The following is a 21,440-nucleotide window of genomic DNA, read 5'->3' on the forward strand; positions in this document are numbered from 1 at the left end:
TAAAAATACTACACATGAATAACAAATGGAAAGAAAATAGTAAAGAAGGAAGAATGGGAGAAACCTTTTTGCATATTTGGCCAACATTTCCTTTACAGTACTTTAAACAATTTTACAGCAGCCTGCTCTACTTAGCGGTAATGTAATGGTGCATGGTTTGAAAATTTTGCCCAGTACTTCTATTGTAGCATCCACATTTAAGTGATTTACCAGCTTATATTTTTTATGATGGTATCAACATTTCAACAGCTTGAAGTAAAATCTTAGGTAAAGGAGGTTTTACTTGTCACTTTATAAGAGGAAATTAACGATGTAAAATGGGCCATACAGTACTTTGGCTCCTAGTAAATGACTCAGGTTTTATAATTAGGAAAAATAGAATTGTTCCGTAACTGAAATACAAACCACGCTATTTAATATGGGTTATTACTTCGGCGTAGCGGAAATGACGAGCCATTAGAATTTTAACGAGGGTTTACTACCCCACCGCTAGTTAGCGGGGAGTAGGGAGGGGTAGCTTGCTACCCCCCCCACACACACCTGTGAATACTTCACTTTGCTTTTGGCTCGGGTGATGAACAGACGTGTCTGCTCTCACCCTCACTTAACTGCCATTAATCTGTTTTGCTTTTTCTTTTTCTACGGAGTGTGTGAAGTTGGCCTCTATTAATAATGCGTACGTGTCCTGGTTTACCTGACCCCCCTTGTGGGACCTTTATGTCGGCAGTCGACACAGATCCTCACAACTTGTGTCCTCATTGTAGGGGCCAACGGTGTGATAGGGGTAATGTATGAGGTGAGTGTAGGGAGTGGTCTACCTCCCAGTGGGAGAGGTTTGCCCGGCGCCGGAAGAAATAGTCCAAAAGGGATATTTGTTCCGTAACCGAAATACAAACCACGCTATTTACAAAGGGTATTACTTTTAGCGCAGCTGAAATGACGAGCCAATAGTTTTTAACGAGGGTTAATTACCCCCGCGCTAGTTAGCGGGGGGTGGGGAAGGGTAGCTTGCTACCCCTCCCCCCTCCACACACCGGTGACTTGCTCCACTTCACTTTTGGCTCGGCGGTGATCAGACGTATCTGCTCATCGCCTTCGTGACAGCCTTTAATTTTCTGCTTTTTCTTTTCAGCGTGTGTGTGGGTTGGAAGTTGACCTTCAGTTATTTTCTTTACTATGCGTACATGCCCTGGAGTTGCCGGCCGTCCTTGTGGGACTTTCATGTCGGACGTTAATACGGATCCACACACCCTCTGCCCTCAATGTCGGGGCCGACGGTGTGACCAGGATAACATGTGCCGTGAGTGTAGGGAGTGGTCTGCCTCCCAGTGGGAGAGGTTTGGCCGTCGGCGTAAGAAGAAGTCCAAGAGAGACCGTTCTCCTCCGGGGTTAGCCTTGAAGGAGGAAGGTTCTCGGGACTCTTCTTCCGCCGCCCAAACCTCCTCCGAAGCTCCCCCTCGGCCGCCTCCTAAGGAGAGTCGTCCGAGTGGGAGCGCAGGCCCTTGTTCTGTTTCCCTACCTTCGGTGGGGGGAGAGGGCGTCGCCTCCCATAGCGAGGCGGTTCCCCCTCCTCCTCCGGGGGAGGTTATTAATGATGCCTTATCCAGTGATGATCTTTTACAGATTTGGTCGTCCCTGGGGCTTAAGGGCTTGCCCTCCAGGGTCGCTCTTATTGACCTTGTCTCGTTGGGGGCCGCTGTTAAGCAGTCGCCGGTGGTAGCAGAGGTAGACCCTCTGTCTATTGTCGACGTCGTGGTGACAGAGGCCTCCGACGTGGCTGGGCCTTCCGCCGCAGGTGCTGTTGCTGGTGATGGTGCTCAAGGCTCTCCTCCTCCTTCTGTACATCCTTCGAAGGGGGAAGTGAGTCCTTCGGTCTCGACTGCTGCTCAGCTTCCTTCTGAGGGAAGTGTTTTGACGGAGACTCCCCTTCGGAGGACCGATGGTCCCGACGATTTCCCCCGAGGCCGCCTCCGCCGTAAGGCTCACCGCCCTCTACGCCACAAGGGCCTCCCTTCCCCTTACAGGGGGACTAAGAGACGCCTTTTTGGGTCTTCGTCCTCCGGGGGGGACTCTCCTCGTCAGCCTCAACCTACTGCTCCGCCCTCCTTGAACCTCTCTGCAGACCGCTCACCATCTCCTGCCGGATCTTCGCCTTCTGGAGAACTCGTCACCCGGCGGGCAACGGTCCCTTCGGGGCTAAGGGATTCTTCCCTTACGCGAGCAGTGCTAGCGCACAAGCGCTCTCCTGCTCGCCAGCGCTCTCCTGCTCGCCAGCGCTCACCTGTTCGCCAGCGATCTCCTGCTCGCCAGCGCTCTCCTGCTCGTCGACGATCTCCTGCTCGCCAAGACTCTCCTGCTCGCCGACACTCACCTGCTCGTCGGCTCTCTCCTGATGTTCGCCCCCCTCGCCAGCGCTCTCCTGCTCGTCAGCTCTCTTCCGAGCGTCAGCGCTCATTTGAGGACCATCCCCCTGCGGTCTCTGACCACCCTTTAGTTCCTGCTGAACTCCCTGCTCACCATCTGCCTGGTCCTGTGGCTACGCAACATCGTGCTGCGCGTGTGTCAGAAACACATGTTCGCCAACGCGCCAGCGATCTTCCCGTTCCTGCTCGTGAACGCGCCGCACCACCTGTCCTCTCACAGGACACGCGTCGGCCTTCTGCTCGCCAGCAATCACCAGCTCGCCAGCGATCACCTACGCGCCAGCGATTACCTCCTCGCCAGCGTTCACCTGCTTGCCAGCGCACACAGGCGATCTTAGTATCGCCTATTCAACAGCGACAACTAACGCGCCGACGTTCGCCAACGCTCCTGAAGGAACATGGTTCGCCAGCTTCTAGCTCGCCATCGCGCGATCGCCCGCCTGTACATGCCGCTCGCCATCGCTCGCCATTGCACGATCGCCCTCCTGCGCATGCTGCTCGCCATCGCACGACCCTGCACGATCGCCCGCTTACGCATGCTGCTCCTCATCGCACAACCCTGAACGATCGCCCTCCTGCGGATGCTGATCACCATCGCACCCCATCACGCGATCATTCACCTGCGCATGCTGCTCGCCATCGCACAACCCTGAACGATCGCCCGCTTACGCATGCTTCTCCTCATCGCACAACCCTGAACGATCGCCCTCTTGCGGATGCTGATCACCATCGCACCCTATCACGCGATCATTCACCTGCGCATGCTGCTCGTCATCGCTTACCATTACGCGGTCATTCACCTGCGCATGCTGCTCACCATCGCACACCAGTGCGTCGACATACCACATCGCGCCATCGCCAACTTGAGCGACTGCACTCACCAGCTCGTCATCGATCGCCTGTGGATCTGCACCGCCAGCGATCTTCCTCACCTACGCGGCAGCACGATCCCTCGCCGTCGCGCCAACGCTTGCGTTCGTCGCCTCGGACACGTCTTCATTTACCTACCTCGCGCCCACCCTCGCGCCCGATCGCTCGCCTGCGCGCCCGCGCGATCGCTCGCCTGCGCGACCGCTCGCCTGTGCGCCCGCGCGATCATTCACCTGCGCGCCCGCGCGATCATTCACCTGCGCGCCCGCGCGATCGCTCGCCCGCACTTCCGCGCAACCATTCGCCCTCACGCGACCATCGTTCACGGCGAATTCCACAGCCGGTGGTAGCAGCAGGGACGCGTGCTCCTAGACGGCACTCGGGATCACCTCCATCCAAGCACAGGTTGGTAGTGCAGGACGAAGACAGGTCAGTACAGCATTCTTCCCCACCTTCTTTTCAGGCAGGTACCGTCGTGTCCACTCCGAAGGATCGCCCGATCCCTTTCTCTTTAGCGAGGATTTCGGACTCTGTGTCCTTGGAGCAGCAGACTTGGTTTGGTCCGCTGGCACGGGCGTTAGTGAGGGTTATGAAACCAGCACTCGCCGGCCAGGGTGACAAACCAGCGGCTGTCTCTCCTACGCTGAAGAGAAAGAGAGGAGTGGACTTCGTGGTGACTTCCCCTAGGGCGAAGTTGGTTCCCAAGAGGTCGGTCTCGAAGGTCCCTTCTCCTGCACGAGTACTCTCTCCTTCTCCCGTGGACGAGGCCTTTCCGTCCTCAGGTGAGTCCAGTTGGGCGGTAGTCTTCCCCTCGGCACCAGGGGAAGAGGCCCCTCGAACCTCGTTGTTGGGATCCTGTATCCCTCCCAGGAGGGAACCCAAGGATTCCAAGACCATCCCTAAATCCTCTGCAAGGATTCGTCAGGAACCCACGACTACCCAGGGGAATGTCCACGTATCACCCCAGGAAGAGATTCCTGGGGCAGGAGACTTAGCTGCCAGCCCGCAGGGAGGAGAACAGCAAGAGTCCGAACATGCCTTCTGGCAGGTCCTAAGCCTGATAAGGACACTTAACAGACTTACGGATCCAGTCATCGCCCCCCGTGAAGGCAAAGACACGATTCTGGATGAAGTGTTTGACGTTCGGAAGGCCCCTAAGACCAGTGCAGCTCTGCCCTGGTCTCGGGGGCTGAAGAGTGCCAGAGCTAGGGCCAACGCTCAGCTCGCACTTCTTGCCTCCTCCAGTCGTTCCACTGCCGGGAACAAGCTTATCCCTCCTCCTCGCCTTCAGCAGAGGAGGTATTTCGAGATCCTGGGTGAGCACAACCTCGCTCTTCCTCTCCATCACTCTGTGGAGGATCTGACGAAGGGAGTTCCCCTGGAGAAACTCTCTGCCCGGCAGGTGTCGTTCTCGGCGGCAGAGATCCTTAACCACGAGAAGGTCGCTAAGTGTGCCATGCAGGCCACTTCGTGGCTGGACTTCTGGCTAGGATCTCTGGGCATCCTATTGCGATCGGAGGACTTGTCCAAGGAGACCAATAGGAAGGCCCTAGAGACCTTCTTGCTCTCGGGCACCCGCTCCATCGAGTTTTTGGCGCACCAGGTTACCACCCTGTGGGCCAACTTGGTGTTGAAGCGTTGCGATGCTGTGTCCGAGAGATTCCATCCGAAGGTCCCCGCCGTAGATGTGTGTAGGCTCCGACATGCTTCCCTTCTGGGGGAGAGCCTGTTTGAGCCTCAAGACTTGGAGCGAATGGCTGAGAGGTGGAGGAAATCCAGCACGGACTCCCCCCTCCACAGGGCCCTTACAACTCGGCCCTATAAGCCTCCAGCCCCGCCACAACAGCAGCAACAGCCTCGTAAGGCTCCCAAACAGGCACCGGCAGCTAAGAAAGTGGTGTCTAAGCCCCAGCCCTTTCCAGCCAAGGTCAAGAGGGGCGGTAAGTCCTCCAGGGGAGGCAAGACTCCTAAGGGTGGCGGCCGCGGCCGCAAGCCCTAGGGGTGGCAGTCCCCCTGTGTGTCCACCTGTGGGGGGATGCCTTCAGCGTTGCGTCCGCAGGTGGCAGCAACACGGGGCCGATGCTTGGACGGTCTCAGTGATCGGCCAAGGTTATCGCGTCCCGTTCACGTCATCTCAACCTCCCCTGACAGCGAATCCAGTGTCGTTGAGCTCCTATGCCATGGGATCGGCAAAGGGGCTGGCCCTTCAGGCCGAAGTCGAGACCATGTTCGAGAAGGGTGCTCTCCAGGAGGTCGTGGACGGCTCCCCAGGCTTCTTCAGTCGACTCTTTCTTGTAAAGAAGGCTACTGGAGGCTGGAGACCCGTCATCGATCTCTCAGCTCTGAACAGGTTTGTCAAACAAACCCGGTTCAGCATGGAGACAGCGGACACGGTCAGACTTGCGGTGAGACCACAAGACTTCATGTGTACACTGGATCTAACAGACGCGTACTTCCAGATCCCAATCCATCCGTCTTCCAGGAAGTACCTGAAATTCTGCCTAGACAACAAGATCTACCAGTTCAAGGTGCTGTGGTTCGGTCTCTCCACAGCTCCTCAGGTGTTCACCAGAGTGTTCACCCTGATTTCATCTTGGGCGCACAGGAACGGCATTCGTCTCCTTCGTTACCTAGACGATTGGCTGATCCTAGCAGACTCGGAGTCGACCCTTCTTCGGCACCGAGACAGGCTTCTGGATCTTTGCCAGGATCTGGGGATCGTGGTAAACCTCGAGAAGTCCTCTCTGCAGCCGTCCCAACGACTGGTTTATCTAGGCATGCTAATAGACACCAATCTCCACAAAGCCTTTCCATCAGACGACCGGATAGCAAGGCTGAGGAGGGTGGCGGAGCCTTTCCTCAGGCGAAAAGAACTCCCCACCCAATCGTGGTTGCGTCTCTTAGGCCACCTATCCTCCCTGGCCCGTCTGGTTCCAAACAGCCGCCTCAGGATGAGATCCCTTCAATGGCGGCTCAAGTCCCGGTGGAATCAAGGATCCGATCCCCCGGACATTCTGATCCCAATGGGGTCTCTGGAACAGACGGACTTGCGGTGGTGGCTGGCCGACGAGAACCTGCGGAAGGGAGTGAGTCTTCTCGTCCTCCCCCCGGAATTGACTCTGTTTTCGGACGCGTCAAAAGAAGGGTGGGGGGCGCACGTTCTGAACCAGAGGGCCTCAGGCCTTTGGTCAGAATCAGAAAAGTGCCTACACATCAACCTGCTAGAATTGAAGGCCGTCTTTCTGGCTCTTCAGCAGTTCCAACGGTCCCTGGCGGGTCACTCCGTGGTGGTGATGAGCGACAACACCACGGTAGTGGCTTATATCAACAAGCAGGGAGGCACTTTTTCGCAACAGCTATCCCATCTTGCAGTAGAGACTCTGAGGTGGACCGAAACCCACTCGATAACACTATCAGCTCGCTTCATTCCTGGCAAGAGGAATGTGCTCGCCGACAGTCTGAGCAGGGCTTCGCAGATAGTGAGTACCGAGTGGTCTTTGGATCCTCAGATAGCCAACAAAGTCCTGACTTTGTGGGGTTCCCCGACGGTGGACTTGTTCGCGACAGCCTTGAACTTCAAGCTGCCCCTGTACTGCTCACCAGTCCCGGACCTCAAGGCACTCTGGCAAGATGCTTTCCAGCAACGGTGGGACAACATCGACGTGTACGCCTTCCCACCATTCTGTCTGATGAGAAGGGTGCTCAACAGGACCAGACTATCGGTCAACTGTTCCATGACTCTAGTAGCTCTGCTATGGCATCACGCGAAATGGTTTCCGGACCTTCTGCAACTCCTGACGGAACTCCCAAGGGAGCTTCCTCCACGACACGAGCTTCTCAGACAACCCCACTCCGGTGTCCCTCACAGGGCCGTAGCCTCGCTTCGGCTACACGCCTGGAGACTATCCAGCGTCTCCTCGTAGAGAGAGGCTTTTCGCAACAGGTTGCGGAGAGAATGTCTCGGCACCTGCGAAGGTCCTCTGAGGGAGTCTACCAAGCGAAGTGGAGAGTCTTTTGTGGTTGGTGTCGTGGAAGGGGTATCTCTCCACTCGATGCCACTATTCCAGCAATAGCGGACTTCCTTGTGTATCTGCGAGAAGAAATGCGCCTTTCTGTCTCGGCGGTGAAAGGCTATCGCTCAGCCTTAAGCTTGGCCTTCAGATTGAAGGGCGTGGATATTTCTTCGTCGCTAGAACTCTCTTTACTCATACGTAGCTATGAGCTTACCTGCCCCCAGTCGGAAGTGAGACCCCCTCCTTGGAACGTGGTTCGAGTCCTCAGGTCTCTTAAGAGACCTCCCTTCGAGCCATTACGCCAGGCCTCCGATCGCCACCTGTCTTGGAAGACGGCTTTCCTACTCGCCTTGGCCTCGGCCAAGCGAGTTAGTGAACTTCATGGTCTCTCGTACGACATCGCCCATTCAAGGGGATGGGGGGAGGTAACGTTCAGGTTCGTCCCTGAGTTTGTGGCCAAGACTCAGAATCCTGGAGTGCCGGATCCTCGGTTCGACTCTTTCAGGATCGCGAGTCTCCGTTCTGTAACAAACGACCCAGACCAGCTGCTACTATGCCCAGTGAGGTGTCTGAGGTACTACTTGAAGAGAACGGCTGCAGTCCGTCCTCATGTGCGAGCTTTGTTTGTAGAGCACAGGCAGGACAAAGAGGAGGGTCACCAGGAACACCATCTCAGCTTGGATTCGAAGGGTTATCCACCATGCCCTGAATCCTGACCCTCCTCCGTCACGTCGCCCTCGGGCCCACGATGTCAGGGGTATTGCTACATCCCTGGCCTTCAAGAGAAACTTCTCTGTGACGCAGGTACTTCAAGCTGGGGTCTGGAAGCGTCAAACGACCTTCACAGCCCACTACCTGCAAGACGTGACCCACAGGAGCCTCGATACGTTCTCTATCGGCCCTGTGGTGGCTGCACAACAGCTGGTCTAACCTCAGGCTCCTTTTTGGACAAGTAGCAGTAGGTTGAGGGCGTTGTTACCCGGTCTTAGTCTGCGTGAATGAAAGAGTATGTCTGACCCTTACTTCTTTCTTCATTCTCCCCTCTCTTGGGGAAGCAGCATCCTGGTCCTCGCATAGCTGACCTCGACCTCTGCAGGTAACCCATGCTTCTTTGTGCTCCTAGTATTAAGCTTAATACTGTTGCGTCTCCCATACCCTGACGAGGTGGTATGGGGAACGTCCTATCCTAGAATTCCTATCTGAAGGTCTCAAGGTCAACTTCATAGGATGAGTCACACTCTCCTCCTCACACTGCTTATGTAGGCCACTCGTTCCTAGCGTTGCTAGGAACCTGTGAGGTACATGGGCTCCCTCTCTCTAGTGCTGCTCACTGAGGGATCGAGCCCCCGGGCAAGCCGAAGTCAGTAAGGCTGGGGACTTTCCACCCTTCCTAAGGGGTAAGTCACCCTTTGTAAATAGCGTGGTTTGTATTTCGGTTACGGAACAAATGACAAATTCGAAGATAATTTGTATTTTTCCTAACCATACAAACCTTAGCTATTTACACATATGTGCCCGCCATCCCTGACCCCCAAGTCAAGTCCTACCTCTAAGTGAAGTGAAGCAAGACACCGGTGTGTGGAGGGGGGAGGGGTAGCAAGCTACCCTTCCCCACCCCCCGCTAACTAGCGGGGGGGTAATTAACCCTCGTTAAAAACTATTGGCTCGTCATTTCAGCTGCGCTAAAAGGTAAACCCTCTGTAAATAGCTAAGGTTTGTATGGTTAGGAAAAATACAAATTATCTTCGAATTTGTCATTTCTCCTCCAAAGGCTTCTTTGAAGAGAGAAAATCCCAAGGCCTCTTCTTCCGTAGCCCAAACCTCCTCCGAAGTTCCCACTCGATCGGTCTCTTCCGAGAGGCCGTCGAGGGGTAGCGTAGACCTTTGTTCTGTTGACCGATCCCGGGGTGCGGGAGAGGTAGTTGCCTCCCATAGCGAGGCAGCTGCCCCTCCTCCCTCGGAGGAGGATATTGATTTCACTGTACATAATCATGATTTGTTACAGCTTTGGACTTCCTTGGGGCTTCAGGGTTTCCCTCCAAGGAAGCCCTGTTTGACATGATCAAGCTGGGAGCAGCTGTTAAGCAATCGCCGGCGATAGCAGACGTAGATCCTCTGTCTATCATCGACGTTGTTATAACGGAGGCCTCCGGTGTGTCGGATCAAACTGCTCCTGTTGTTGCTGAGGTAGCTGAAGGCTCTGATTCCCCCTCTGAACATCTTTCGAGGGTGGAACTTAGTCCCAGGTCTCTCCAGCTGGTGACTCTCCCCCTCGGGGGAGTTCACTTACAGAGACTCCTCTGCGAAGGCCTTACGAAGGTCAGCCTGCTGATCCCACGGCCCCTAGAGGGCGTATAAGGAGGAAGGCTCGTCCTCCCCTTCGCCGTAGAGGACTTCCTTCTCCTCACAAGGAAGTTAGGAGGCGCCTCTTCGGCTCGTCGTCCCCGCAGTCCTCTGTGGAGGAGAATCATCATTCACCGATCCTGCCATCTACCACCTTAGACCTCTCCGGAGATCGTTCGCGATCTCCTTCGGTGGAAGGTCGTCCTTTGGGACCCCCTGACCTGTCACCCTCCAAACCTGCTGTCCTGCCGTCACCCTTCAAGGCTGCTGATCCTGTCATTGCACAGGCACCGGTCCCTTCTGGGCACAAGGGACTTGAGCGCAAAACTGCGCCTCAGTCCCTTAAGCGCCAGGCACCCCCTGCGCGCCATCCCGCTGCTGTTCCTGACTTAGTGCCACTGCGCTCTTTTGCGTGTGTGCGCGGTCCTGCTCCTGTTCTTAAGTGCCAGGGTCCCCCTGCGCGCTCACGATCTCCTGCGCGCCAGCCCCCACCTGCAGTTCCTGCTATAGCACGCCAGCGCTCTCCTGCGCACATGCGCTCACCTGTGTGCCAGCGCCCACCTGCAGTTCCTGCTACAGTGCTCAAGCGCTCACCAGTGCCTCAGCGCACTTCTGGAGTTGAGCGCGCAGCTGCGGTTCCTGACACAGCGCGCCAGCGCTCTCCTACATTCCAGCGCGCAGTACAGGAGGTACCTAAGTTAGCGCACGGGCGCTCACAGGTACCCCTGCCCTCTTCTTCCAAACTGCGCACCCCTGTGCGCCCGAATCCTGTTGCGCGCCATGTGCGCCCAACTCAGCAGCTCACACATGCGCGCCCGAATCCTGTTGCGCACCCTGCGCTCCCATTGCAGCAGCGCATCCGCGCGCCCTGCGAGCCCATCGCAGCAGCACACGCTTGTGCGCCCGCATCCTGATGCCCGCTTGCAATCTCCTGCGCACCCAGCGTGCCCACGATCTCCTCAGGGGGCAGTTCCTGCGCCACCTGCGCAATGCTCTCCTGCGCGCCAGCGCGCAAGTTCACCTTTGTGCTTTCACGAGGCTGCTCAATCGCGATCTAGCCCCGTGATTCCAGACACGCGCACTCCACGCCCACGCGCTAAGAATATTCTCCTGCGCACGCGAGCCCCACAGTCTTGCCCGCACAGGCTCTTCAGCAGGTTCCTGCGCGCCTGCACGCGCGAGCAGAAGGTTGCTCACGCTCCAGCTCCCATCCAGCCTTCAACCCCTCCCCACGTTCCAGTTCCTGCGCGCCGCACGCCCTCGCCATAGGTCCCCTCCCCACGTTCCAGCTCCTGCTTGCCGCACGCCCTCGCCATCACCTATGCGCGCCCTCGCCCTCGAGCGCGCTAACGCGCGCATGCGCGAAATTCCTGCCTCGCACGGTCCTTCCGCGCGCGATCCAGGGCAAGGCTCATCGCGCGATTTGCGCCGCGATGCGCCGCGATCGCCAGCGCGATCGCGCACGGGGCTTCAGGCGGACAGGTCATTGTCTTGTTCCCCTCCTCGCAAGCGCAGAACAGCGCGCTCGCTGGAGGAGGAGAGGTTCCCGGACAGGTCTAAGGACTCTCTTTCAGCTTCGTTTCAAGCGAACCCTCTTTTGTCGACTCCTCCTAGGGATCGATCGATCCCCTTCCCTCCAGAGGGAGTGTCTGACAGCGCGACTGTCAGCAAACAGCCCTGGTTTGGGACCATAGTCAGAGCTCTCATGCAGGCTTTTAAGCCTTTGTTCTATGAACTGGGTCACAAAGCAGTGGCTACCTCGTCTCCCCTGAAGAGGAAGAGAGGAGTCCCCTCCGTGGTGACTTCTCCGAGGGCTAAGCTGTCTCCTCGGAAATCCTTGCGCAAGGCTCCCTCTCCCCCCCAGACTTTCTCTCCCTCCCCTGCGGATGAGCCGGTCCGTTCCCCCATCGCACCAATGGGGGAAACTCCGCCACTCCCTGAGAAGTCTTCTCGCACGGGGTTGGAGAAGAGCCTGCATCCATCGTTACTAGAGTCCTATATCCCTCCCAGGAGGGAGCCGAAGGACTTGAAGACTTTATCTAAGTCTTCTGCAAGGATCAGACAGGAACCAGCTAGACCTTCGGAGAATGTCCACGAGTCCCGCCAGGAAGAGCCACTGGGGACGGGAGACTTTGCTGCTAGCCCTTCGGGAGGAGAGCATCAAGAGTCAGAACATGCGTTCTGGCAAGTTCTGACCCTCATGAGAAATCTCAACGGGTTTCCGGACCCAGAGATTCCTCCTCGTGAGGGTAAGGACACGGTCTTGGACCGAGTCTACGGCACCCAGAAACCCTCTAGGGCCAGTGCAGCTTTGCCCTGGTCACAAGGGATGAAGAGTGCCAGAGACAAGGTCGAAGGCCAGCTCTCTGAGCTTGCCTCCTCCAACAGATCCAGCGCCGGTAAGAAGCTCCTTCCTCCTCCTCGAGTCCACCAGAGGAGGTATTTCGAGATCTTAGAGGAGACTTGTTTGGATCTTCCCATTCACCATTCTGTGGAAGAACTTACTGGGGGAGTCCCTCTAAAGAGACTCTCCAACCGGCAGGTTTCGTATTCTGCTACTGAGATCCTAAGCCAGGAGAAGGTGGTGAAGTGTGCCATGCAGGCAACCTCGTGGCTTGACATCTCGCTGGGGTCTCTGGGCATCCTGGTGCGGTCTGAGGACCTGTCCAAGGAAAGCACTAGGAAGGCACTGGAGACATTCTTACTCTCAGGCACGCGGACCATCGAGTTTCTGGCCCACCAAGACTCGAGCTTGTGGGCCAATACGATCCTGAAACGTCGAGACGCAGTTGCTGAGAGATTTCACCAGAAGGTCTCCAGTTCCGACGTTAGCAGGCTCAGACACTCTTCCGTACTCGGTAAGAGTTTGTTCGAGCCTAAGGATGTGGAGCTAGCGGCTGAAAGGTGGAGGAAGTCCAACCAGGATTCCCTCCTCCATAGGGCCCTGACATCGAGGCCCTACAAACCTCTAGCAACTCAACAGCCCCGTCTAGCTAAGAATACGAAGAAGACGACAGCAGCAAAGCCAAAGGTGTCTAAGCCCTTTCCCGTCAAGGACAGGAAGGGCAGGAAGTCCTCCAGGGGAGGTAAAAATCCTAGAGGGAGCGGCCGAGGCCGTAAACGCTAGGATTGGCAGTCCTCCTGCATGTCCACCAGTGGGGGGATGCCTACAAAGTTGCGCGACAAGGTGGCACCAACTCGGGGCAGATACCTGGACGATTTCCGTGATCGGTCAGGGATATCGCGTCCCGTTCACATCATCTCTACCTCCCCTGACAGCGAGGCCAGTGTCATTGAGCTCCCTTACCATGGGATCGGTAAGGGGGCAAGCCCTTCGGACAGAAGTCGAGACCATGTTGAAAAAGGACGCTCTCCAAGAGGTAGTGGAAGGGTCCCCAGGCTTCTACAGTCGACTCTTTCTTGTAAAGGAGGCGTCTGGAGGCTGGAGACCAGTCATCGACCTCTCGACCCTGAATGGGTTTGTCAAACACACCGTTCAGCATGGAGACAGCAGACACAGTCAGACTTGCAGTGAGACCGCAAGACTTCATGTGTACACTGGACCTGAAGGACGCGTACTTCCAGATCTCAGTCCAACCGTCTTCGAGGTAGTACTTAAGATTTTGCCTAGACAACAAGATCTACCAGTTCAAGGTGCTGTGCTTCGGTCTCTCCACAGCTCCTCAAGTGTTCACCAGAGTGTTCACCCTGATATCATCTTGGGCTCACAGGATCGGTATCCGTCTCCTCCGTTACCTGGACGACTGGCTGATCCTAGCAGACTGGGAGGCAACCCTTCTTCGCCACCGAGACAGGCTTCTCGAACTTTGCCAGGATCTAGGGATCATGGTAAATCTCGAGAAGTCCTCTCTGCAGCCCTCTCAGAAACTGGTATACCTAGGCATGGTCATAGACACCAATCTCCACAAAGCCTTCCCATCAGACGACAGGATAGCGAGGCTGAGGAAGGTCGCAAGGCCTTTCCTCAAATGAGAAGAACTTCCAGCCCAAGCGTGGTTACGTCTCCTCGGCCACCTCTCTTCCTTGGCCCGTCTGGTTCCCAATGGTCGCCTCAGAATGAGATCTCTCCAGTGGCAACTCAAGTCTCGGTGGAATCAAGGACAAGATTCCCCGGACTCTCTGATCCCTATGGGTCCCGCGGAACAGACGGACCTTCATTGGTGGTTGGCAGACGAGAATCTACGAAAGGGAGTGGATCTTCTCGTCCTTCCCCCGGATTTGATGTTGTTTTCGGACGCATCAAAGATAGGGTGGGGGCCCACGTTCTGAACCACAGGACCTCAGGCCTATTGTCAGAATCAGAAAAGTACCTCCACATAAACCTGCTAGAAATTCCTGGCACTTCAGAAGTTCCATCAGGTCCTGGCGGGCCACTCTGTGGTGGTGATGATCGACAACACCACAGTAGTGGCTTATATCAACAAGCAGGGAGGTACCTTCTCAGAACAGCTATCCCATCTTGCAGTAGAGATACTGAGATGGTCCGAAGTCCACTCGGTCACACTTTCGGCTCACTTCATTCCAGGCAAAAGGAATGTGCTCGCCGACAGTCTGAGCAGAGCGACGCAGATAGTGAGTACCGAATGGTCTTTGGATCCTCAAGTAGCCAACAAAGTCTTGACTTTGTGGGGTTTCCCGACTGTGGATGTGTTCGCTATAGCGCTGAACTTCAAGCTCCCGCTGTACTGCTCCCAAGTCCCGGACCCCAAGGCTCTCTGGCAAGATGCCTTCCTACAACGGTGGGACAACATCGATATTTACGCCTTTTCCCCGTTCTGTCTGATGGGGAGGGTGCTCAACAAGACTAGAATATCGGTCAATCTATCGATGACCCTGATAGCTCCGCTTTGGCATCACGCAGAGTGGTTTCCGGACCTTCTGCAACTCCTTACGAAGCTCCCGAGAGAACTCCCTCCACGTCACGAGCTACTCAAACAACCACACGCCAACATCTTCCACAAAGCCGTAGCTTTGCTTCGACTTCACGCCTGGAGACTATCCAGCACTTCCTCGCTGGGAGAGGATTTTCGCAGCAAGTTGCGAATAGGATGTCTGGATACCTGCGCAGGTCATCCGCAGGGGTCTACCAGGCGAAGTGGCGAGTTTTCTTTGGTTGGTGTTGTGGAAGGGGTATCTCTCCACTCGATGCCACTATTCCAGCTATAGCGAAGTTTTTTGTGTATTTGCGAGAAGAAATGCGCCTTTCAGTCTCGGCAGTGAAAGGCTATCGCTCAGCCTTAAGTCTAGCCTTCAGGCTCAAAGGAGTGGACATTTCTTCCTCGTTGGAACTTTCTCTACTCATACGGAGTTATGAACTTACCTGCCCTCAGTCGGAAGTGAGACCTCCTCCATGGAACGTGGTTCGAGTTCTCAGGTCTCCGAAGAGACCTCCGTACGAACCATTACGCCAGGCTTCAGATCGCCACCTTACTTGGAAGACGGTTTTCCTGCTAGCTTTGGCTTCGGCCAAAGGAGTCAGCGAACTTCATGGTCTCTCATACGACATCGCCCATTCAAGGGGATGGAGGGAGGTAACGTTCAGGTTCGTCCCTGAGTTTGTTGCCAAGACTCGGAATCCGGGAGTGCTGGACCCTCGGTTCGACTCTTTCCAGGTTTCGAGTCTTCGTTCTGTAACAGATGACCCAGACCATCTCTTACTGTGCCCAGTAAGGAGTCTGAGGTTGTATCTTAAAAGAACAGCTGCAGTTCGTCCCCAAGTGCAAGCCTTGTTTGTGAGCACTGGGAAAACGAAGAGGAGGGTCACTAGGAATACCATCTCAGCTTGGATTCGCAAGGTAATACACCTAGCCTTGAATCCTGACCCTCCTCCGTCACATCACCCTAGAGCACATGATGTCAGGGACATAGGTACGTCCCTGGCCTTCAAGAACTATTCAGTGACGCAGGTCCTGCAAGCTGGGTTGTGGAAGCGTCAGACCACCTTCACAGCCCACTACCTGCAAGACGTGACACACAGGAGACTCGATACGTTCTCTATCGGCCCTGTAGTGGCTGCACAACAGCTGGTCTAACCTCAGGCTCCTTAATGGACAGGTAGCAGAAGGTTGAGGGCATTGTTACCCAGTTTTAGTCTGCATGAATGAAAAGGTTTGTCTGGCCCTTATTCTTTTCTTCATCCTCTCCTCCCTTGGAGAAAACAGCATCCTGGGTTCTCTGCACAGCTGACCTCAAACCACTGCAGGTAAACCATGCTTCCTTGTGTTCCTAGTATTAAGGTTAATACTGTTAAGTCCCCATACCTTGACGAGGTGGTATTGGGAGAGTCCTAGCCTAGAATTCCATCTGAAAAACTCCAGGTCAACTTCCTAGGACGAGTCACGCTTCTCACCTTCACACAGCTTATGTAGGCCGCAGCAGTTGCACAGCAATGCTAGCGAAGTGCAGGGACTCCTTATTTCCTGAGTACAGTACTTACACACTCAAATATGGAGTCCCCGGGCAAAGCCAAAGCCAGTATGGCAGGGACTTACCATCCTTCCTAAGGGGTGAGTCACCCATATTAAATAGCATGGTTTGTATTTCAGTTACGGAACAAATGTCAAATTCGTAGATAATTTGTATTTTTCCTAACTATACAAACCTTAGCTATTCTAATCAAACTTGCCCGCCAGCCCTGTCCCCCGTGAAGTCCTACCTCTAAGCAAAGTGAAGTATTCACAGGTGTGTGTGTGAGGGGGGGGGGGTGTAGCAAGGTACCCCTCCCAACCCCCCGCTAACTAGCGGTGGGGTAGTAAACCCTCGTTAAAATTCTAATGGCTCGTCATTTCAGCTACGCCGAAGTAATAACCCATATTAAATAGCTAAGGTTTGTATAGTTAGGAAAAATACAAATTATCTACGAATTTGTCATATTACTTCATTAAATATTTTTCATAGTATTTGAAAACTGCTATTTACTTTTAACATATGTGGTAATTGTTGTTTTCAGGATGGTGCAGCCAAAATCACTGCACTTGCTTGGTCACCTAATAATGTGAAGTTAGCAGTGTCAACAGCAGAACGTGTCATTCTTATGTTTGATGAAAATGGAGAGCGTAGAGATAAGTTTTCTACAAAGCCAGCTGATGCAAAAGTAATTTTAATACGTAAATTAATACTGTACAGTAATGAACTTTAGTATGCTCTATACACTGTATGCTTATATGAAGATAAGTTTGTTCCAACATCATTTATAACACCTTTCAGCAAAATTGGAATTGCTGTTTAAATTTTAACATTGTAGAGGGTAAGTACTGCCCACCCGACAGCCAGTGTGAAGCTCTCGCTTTCATTTCTGCTGCTTTCTAGTGCCGTAGTACAGACATACTTCTAGCTGCCAGGTCTGGCTGTTTTAGTCTTGATTTTTCTTTGTTCTGTCACTAAATACAAACCAATGCTATTTATAGGGGATACTGTATTTTTGGGCTCAGGCCATGTTGTCCTGATGGAAGGTTCCTTTAAGTAGCTTCCTAGGGTATATTTGACTATAGTGATATTCCCAGAGAATTTAACTTAGGGTCTCCAGAATTCTAACTCCTGGCGCGAATATCCTTAAAGTTTCTTTTAAGGATATCGCATAATATCAGGGGACATTCTTGACACGCCACATAGCAATCTTCACCCCACATAGCGTTTACGCTTCGAGGGGGAAAGTGGCAAAAATAAAAGAGGAGCCATTATTAAGGTCCTCTTCCTCCATTACTATTTGAGTATCTAGATGGCGCCTTCATCGCCGCCATCTTTATTCCTTTATCTGTAGCGAACTCGCTCGGTGATTTTCCCAGTAGCTCTCTCGATATTTTGGATTTATCATGCAATCTCCAGTTGAGTAGTTGATCTTTACATTGTATAAAATTTAGCTCTTGCCTCACAGTGAAAATTAAGTCAAAATTAAGTTAATTTAGTGGCAGAGCTATTGCCTGAACCGTAAGCGTCTTGGGTGCTGTCGTTCGTAACGCATGAGTTATTAGTTAGCTAGAACGACTTTCCCGGTATAAATAGCATAAATAAAATTAGCTATTTAGTCTTCATTGCTAGGAGTTAATTATATTATAACGATAGTATTCGTATTAGTTTCGGCAATTTAGGTAACTGAACCTTGCTTACTCTAGGCTTCCTAGCCTAGGCGTTTCAGTTTACTTTCATGCATGATATAATGAGCATTCCTAGTGTTATTAAATTTAAACGAAGCTATAAGTCAAATCATACATGTAAGATATATTGATTGCATATAAATATTTCCTCTTCTAAGATAGTATACAAGAGAGCTTCGATGATTTAGGTAGTCGATTCTCGCTGCCACTGGGCTACTAGCCCAGTGGCTTTAGTATACAGTACTTTCATACATGTTCCCGTTCCCCGGTTACCCTCCTAGAATTATTATATAAAGCGATACTCGCTTCCAGTGGAGATTTAAGGGTAATCCCTCCTTCCCCCTGGGTGTAGCCTTAGGCTACAACCCTAGTTGGTCACCATGCCTCGAGTTGTCATTGAGGCAGGACTAGGCTAGGGTTTTCTGCCCCTTCACTTAGCTGCAGATGGCAGGCTTTGGGTTTAGGTCAGAACCTCAGAGTACATAGTCTTGTGCCGGCAGCTAGCCGGCAGGGTGAATAGTCATTCAACTGTCGGATTACGCTGCCGGCATAGGAGGCTAGACCTCCCTAGACCGCACTTGAAGGGGTTATATGATTTTTCACCTTCTCCCTGTGGTCTAGTAGACTAGTCCTGTGCTTGAAGACCCTAGGCTGAAGAATGAAGAATAAGATATTCTTCTGAGACCATACTATATAACGAAAGAAATTCTCTTTCCATACACTGTTAGATGATCAGTTACAAATGACCCTCATTAATCCTTTTGGAAGCTGGTGTTAAGTTATACTTATCTATCCTTACAGGTTAGAACTCTTCCAATGGTCCTCTTGAAGAGGATAACCCTAGGCTTTAATTTTATGGGAGGTCACAGCAATTTGTGGGGCAGGAAACACACATATGTGTCTTTCCTAATTCATTTCTAGCTTACCTACCCTAAGTTATATGCAATAAAATGAAATGAAAAATATTAGTAATGATGTTTATTTAGTTTATCTAGTGAGTGAACTATCTTATACTCATTTTGTTTTCCTCTCTTTACAGGAGGACCATCTTAAGTGCCGTAGTGTCTTCTGCAACGTCCGGAGCAAGGACTTCTGCGGCCACGAGGAGTGCAGGACGCACTCCCACTGTTCCATCACCAAGGGACCTCTCAAATATTGGGACCCCCAGGTATGTAATGTGTGCAAAGCCTTGGTTACTGGGGCCTTTGATGACCCCAAGACAACGGAGTCAAGGGATGCAGCTCGGAGTAAGCTGCGTAGATGGGTCCGTGGCTTCTAGAAAAATGCCACGGTGCCTTACCTTCCGAATGAACGGATGAGGGCCTATCTATTCCCTAAGGCATCTGCGGATGCCGTTATACCACACCCTCACCCTGAGATCCCTTGCGTCCAGATTTCTGTAGATACGGACGTCTCGGATGCGATGAAGGACATCCATCTAGACGAGAGGATGTCAGAGGTGTCAGAAGACACCGAAAAGGACCTTCTTGCGGAAGGTCAAGAAGAGGAGTCTACATTGGCTCCTGAAACGGAAGAGGATGAAGTCAAAACAGCGTCCGTTTCGTCGGTTTCAGCCCCAGAACCAGTGCCCTCTACGTCCTCTGCTCCTCCATCTGATGAAACAGGGAAGACCCCGTCTACCCTCATGTCTATGATTGAGGAAGGAGATACATCAGCTTCCAGCATCCCGTGGGTCTCACAGGAGACTCAACGTAAAAGATCTTCCCTCGTGCTCTGAGGTAAACCCGTGGAGGCATGCAGAGTACATGTCAATCACGAATGGGAAGATATTCATCTCTGAAAAGCTGGGAGCTGTCCTTATCGAAGACATCAAATTTTGGCCCAGCTTTGAGTCTTATCCAGACTGCTTTGTCCCTCTAAAGGCGGAACCCGTGTCTAAAGAGGAGACAGAGCCGAAGGAGGTCATAGTGCTTGACCATGCAAAGGCTCAAGCTTTATTGGCTGGCAGTCTGAAGGACAGGGGCTTCACTAACTCTAAGGTGCCAGCCCTTAGTAAGAAACACCTTTCCTTTCTTGCTCCAGCTACAATGGCCTTTCCCTTTGGGGAAAAAGGGTTCAAGGCAGTAGAAGCTGGGAAACCTTGCCCTACACTTGAGGAGTGCAGGCCCTTATCCCTAGCTCTGCCTACAGATCACAAGGACTGGAAGGAAATACAGCTTACCTTCTCAGTCGGGAAGTTGGAGACGGATATTGCTGGACGCCAGTTCAGTTAACACGTTGACTGCGATTGGCAATGCTGTGAAACGGCCCAATGGGCGTTCTCTTTAACCCCAATTAAAATCAGTAACCAGCTAGCTATTGACGTGAGAATTGTTATGGTGTATCCGTAAGGTAAGCCGAGTGCTCAGCCAGTGTAAAAAGCGTGACTTTATGTGGTACACTTCGCCTGACATAACAAAAGTCTTCATTATAGGCGTTGTGTACCTAATATGGACATAATAGATGTGATCATATATGGCTCATGTCGCCCAGAACGATTAGAGATAGTTCTGCTGGCGTTGTGTGCCGAATATGGTCACACTTTGGATGTTCAGTTATGGTGCATATCGCTCAGACTGATCTAGGGAATTACCGTATGCAACATGTACCAGACGTGGCTCATACTCAGTGTGACTCTAAAAGGCACACATCGCCCTGAATGATTGCAAGCGTTACTACGCACATGTATGTACATGCACACACAAACACATATATATATAACACCTTTGTATGGTTTCATATGTGCACATAAAATTTGTAGTACACACGTGTGTATATAGGAATATATATAAACATACTCTTGAATATAATACATATAAGATGTACATACATGTTACAGACACATATTAGGAAACATATATACAGGCTGTATTTTTTGGCAATATAAATTTATATTTTGCATAGATAAAAGTATTTACATTCAAGTAAATTATTTAGGTCTTCTTCAGTTATTTATATATATCTGTCCATCTGTATACGGTAGCCCATCTTTTTGTACCTGTCTATCCATGTGTATACATACATATATTCACACTTATGCGAGAGAGGAATAAAATGTGGAAAAGAACTCTTCCTTATGTCCGTATAAGAGAATATATTATAATATAAGATATTAGAAAATAAGATAAAGGAAGTAACAGAAAAAGGAATGACACACATACACACACAAAATGGGTACTATATATATATATATATATATATATATATATATATATATATATATATATATATATATATATATATATATACACTTGCATATACAGACTGATATACAAATTACCCATTGTCCCAATATGATGAAAAATTAACATCCCAGAGAATATTTGAATTCTTGCCTTCCTTTTAGTACCATATGTATGTATGTATGTATATTTACTGCATGTATGTATGTATGCATAGACAGTAGGGTCTCGAATTATGCGTGTTCAAATTATACGATTCCCCTTTTCTGCGATCGCTATTTTTAAAAAATAAATTTTCTGTATCTGCGAAGCTGTTCAAAGTCTGCGAGTCAAGCACTACAAAATGTATCAAATCTATTGTCTTTCCAAGTATATTGGTAGCCCTAAATACGGTGATTTATAATAAATGTTACAAAACAATATTAACATTACATCTTATTAACATAATTTCATAATGAATAGCCTATTTAAGGATAAAATTCCACATCAACAATG

General features: G+C 51.9%; 1 protein-coding gene across 1 annotated transcript in view; it reads left to right on the forward strand.

Moving 5' to 3' along the window:
- Positions 1 to 21,440, forward strand: part of Oseg2 (intraflagellar transport protein Oseg2) — a 245,987-nt gene that overhangs the window by 67,873 nt on the left and 156,674 nt on the right. Inside the window, exon 2 of the mRNA XM_068387595.1 lies at positions 16,620 to 16,763. Within this exon, the coding sequence (XP_068243696.1) occupies positions 16,620 to 16,763 (144 nt within the window). The remainder of the gene's footprint in view (positions 1 to 16,619; positions 16,764 to 21,440) is intronic.

Source organism: Palaemon carinicauda, chromosome 15 (assembly GCF_036898095.1).
Source record: "Palaemon carinicauda isolate YSFRI2023 chromosome 15, ASM3689809v2, whole genome shotgun sequence".
Classification (NCBI taxonomy): Eukaryota; Metazoa; Arthropoda; class Malacostraca; order Decapoda; family Palaemonidae; genus Palaemon; species Palaemon carinicauda.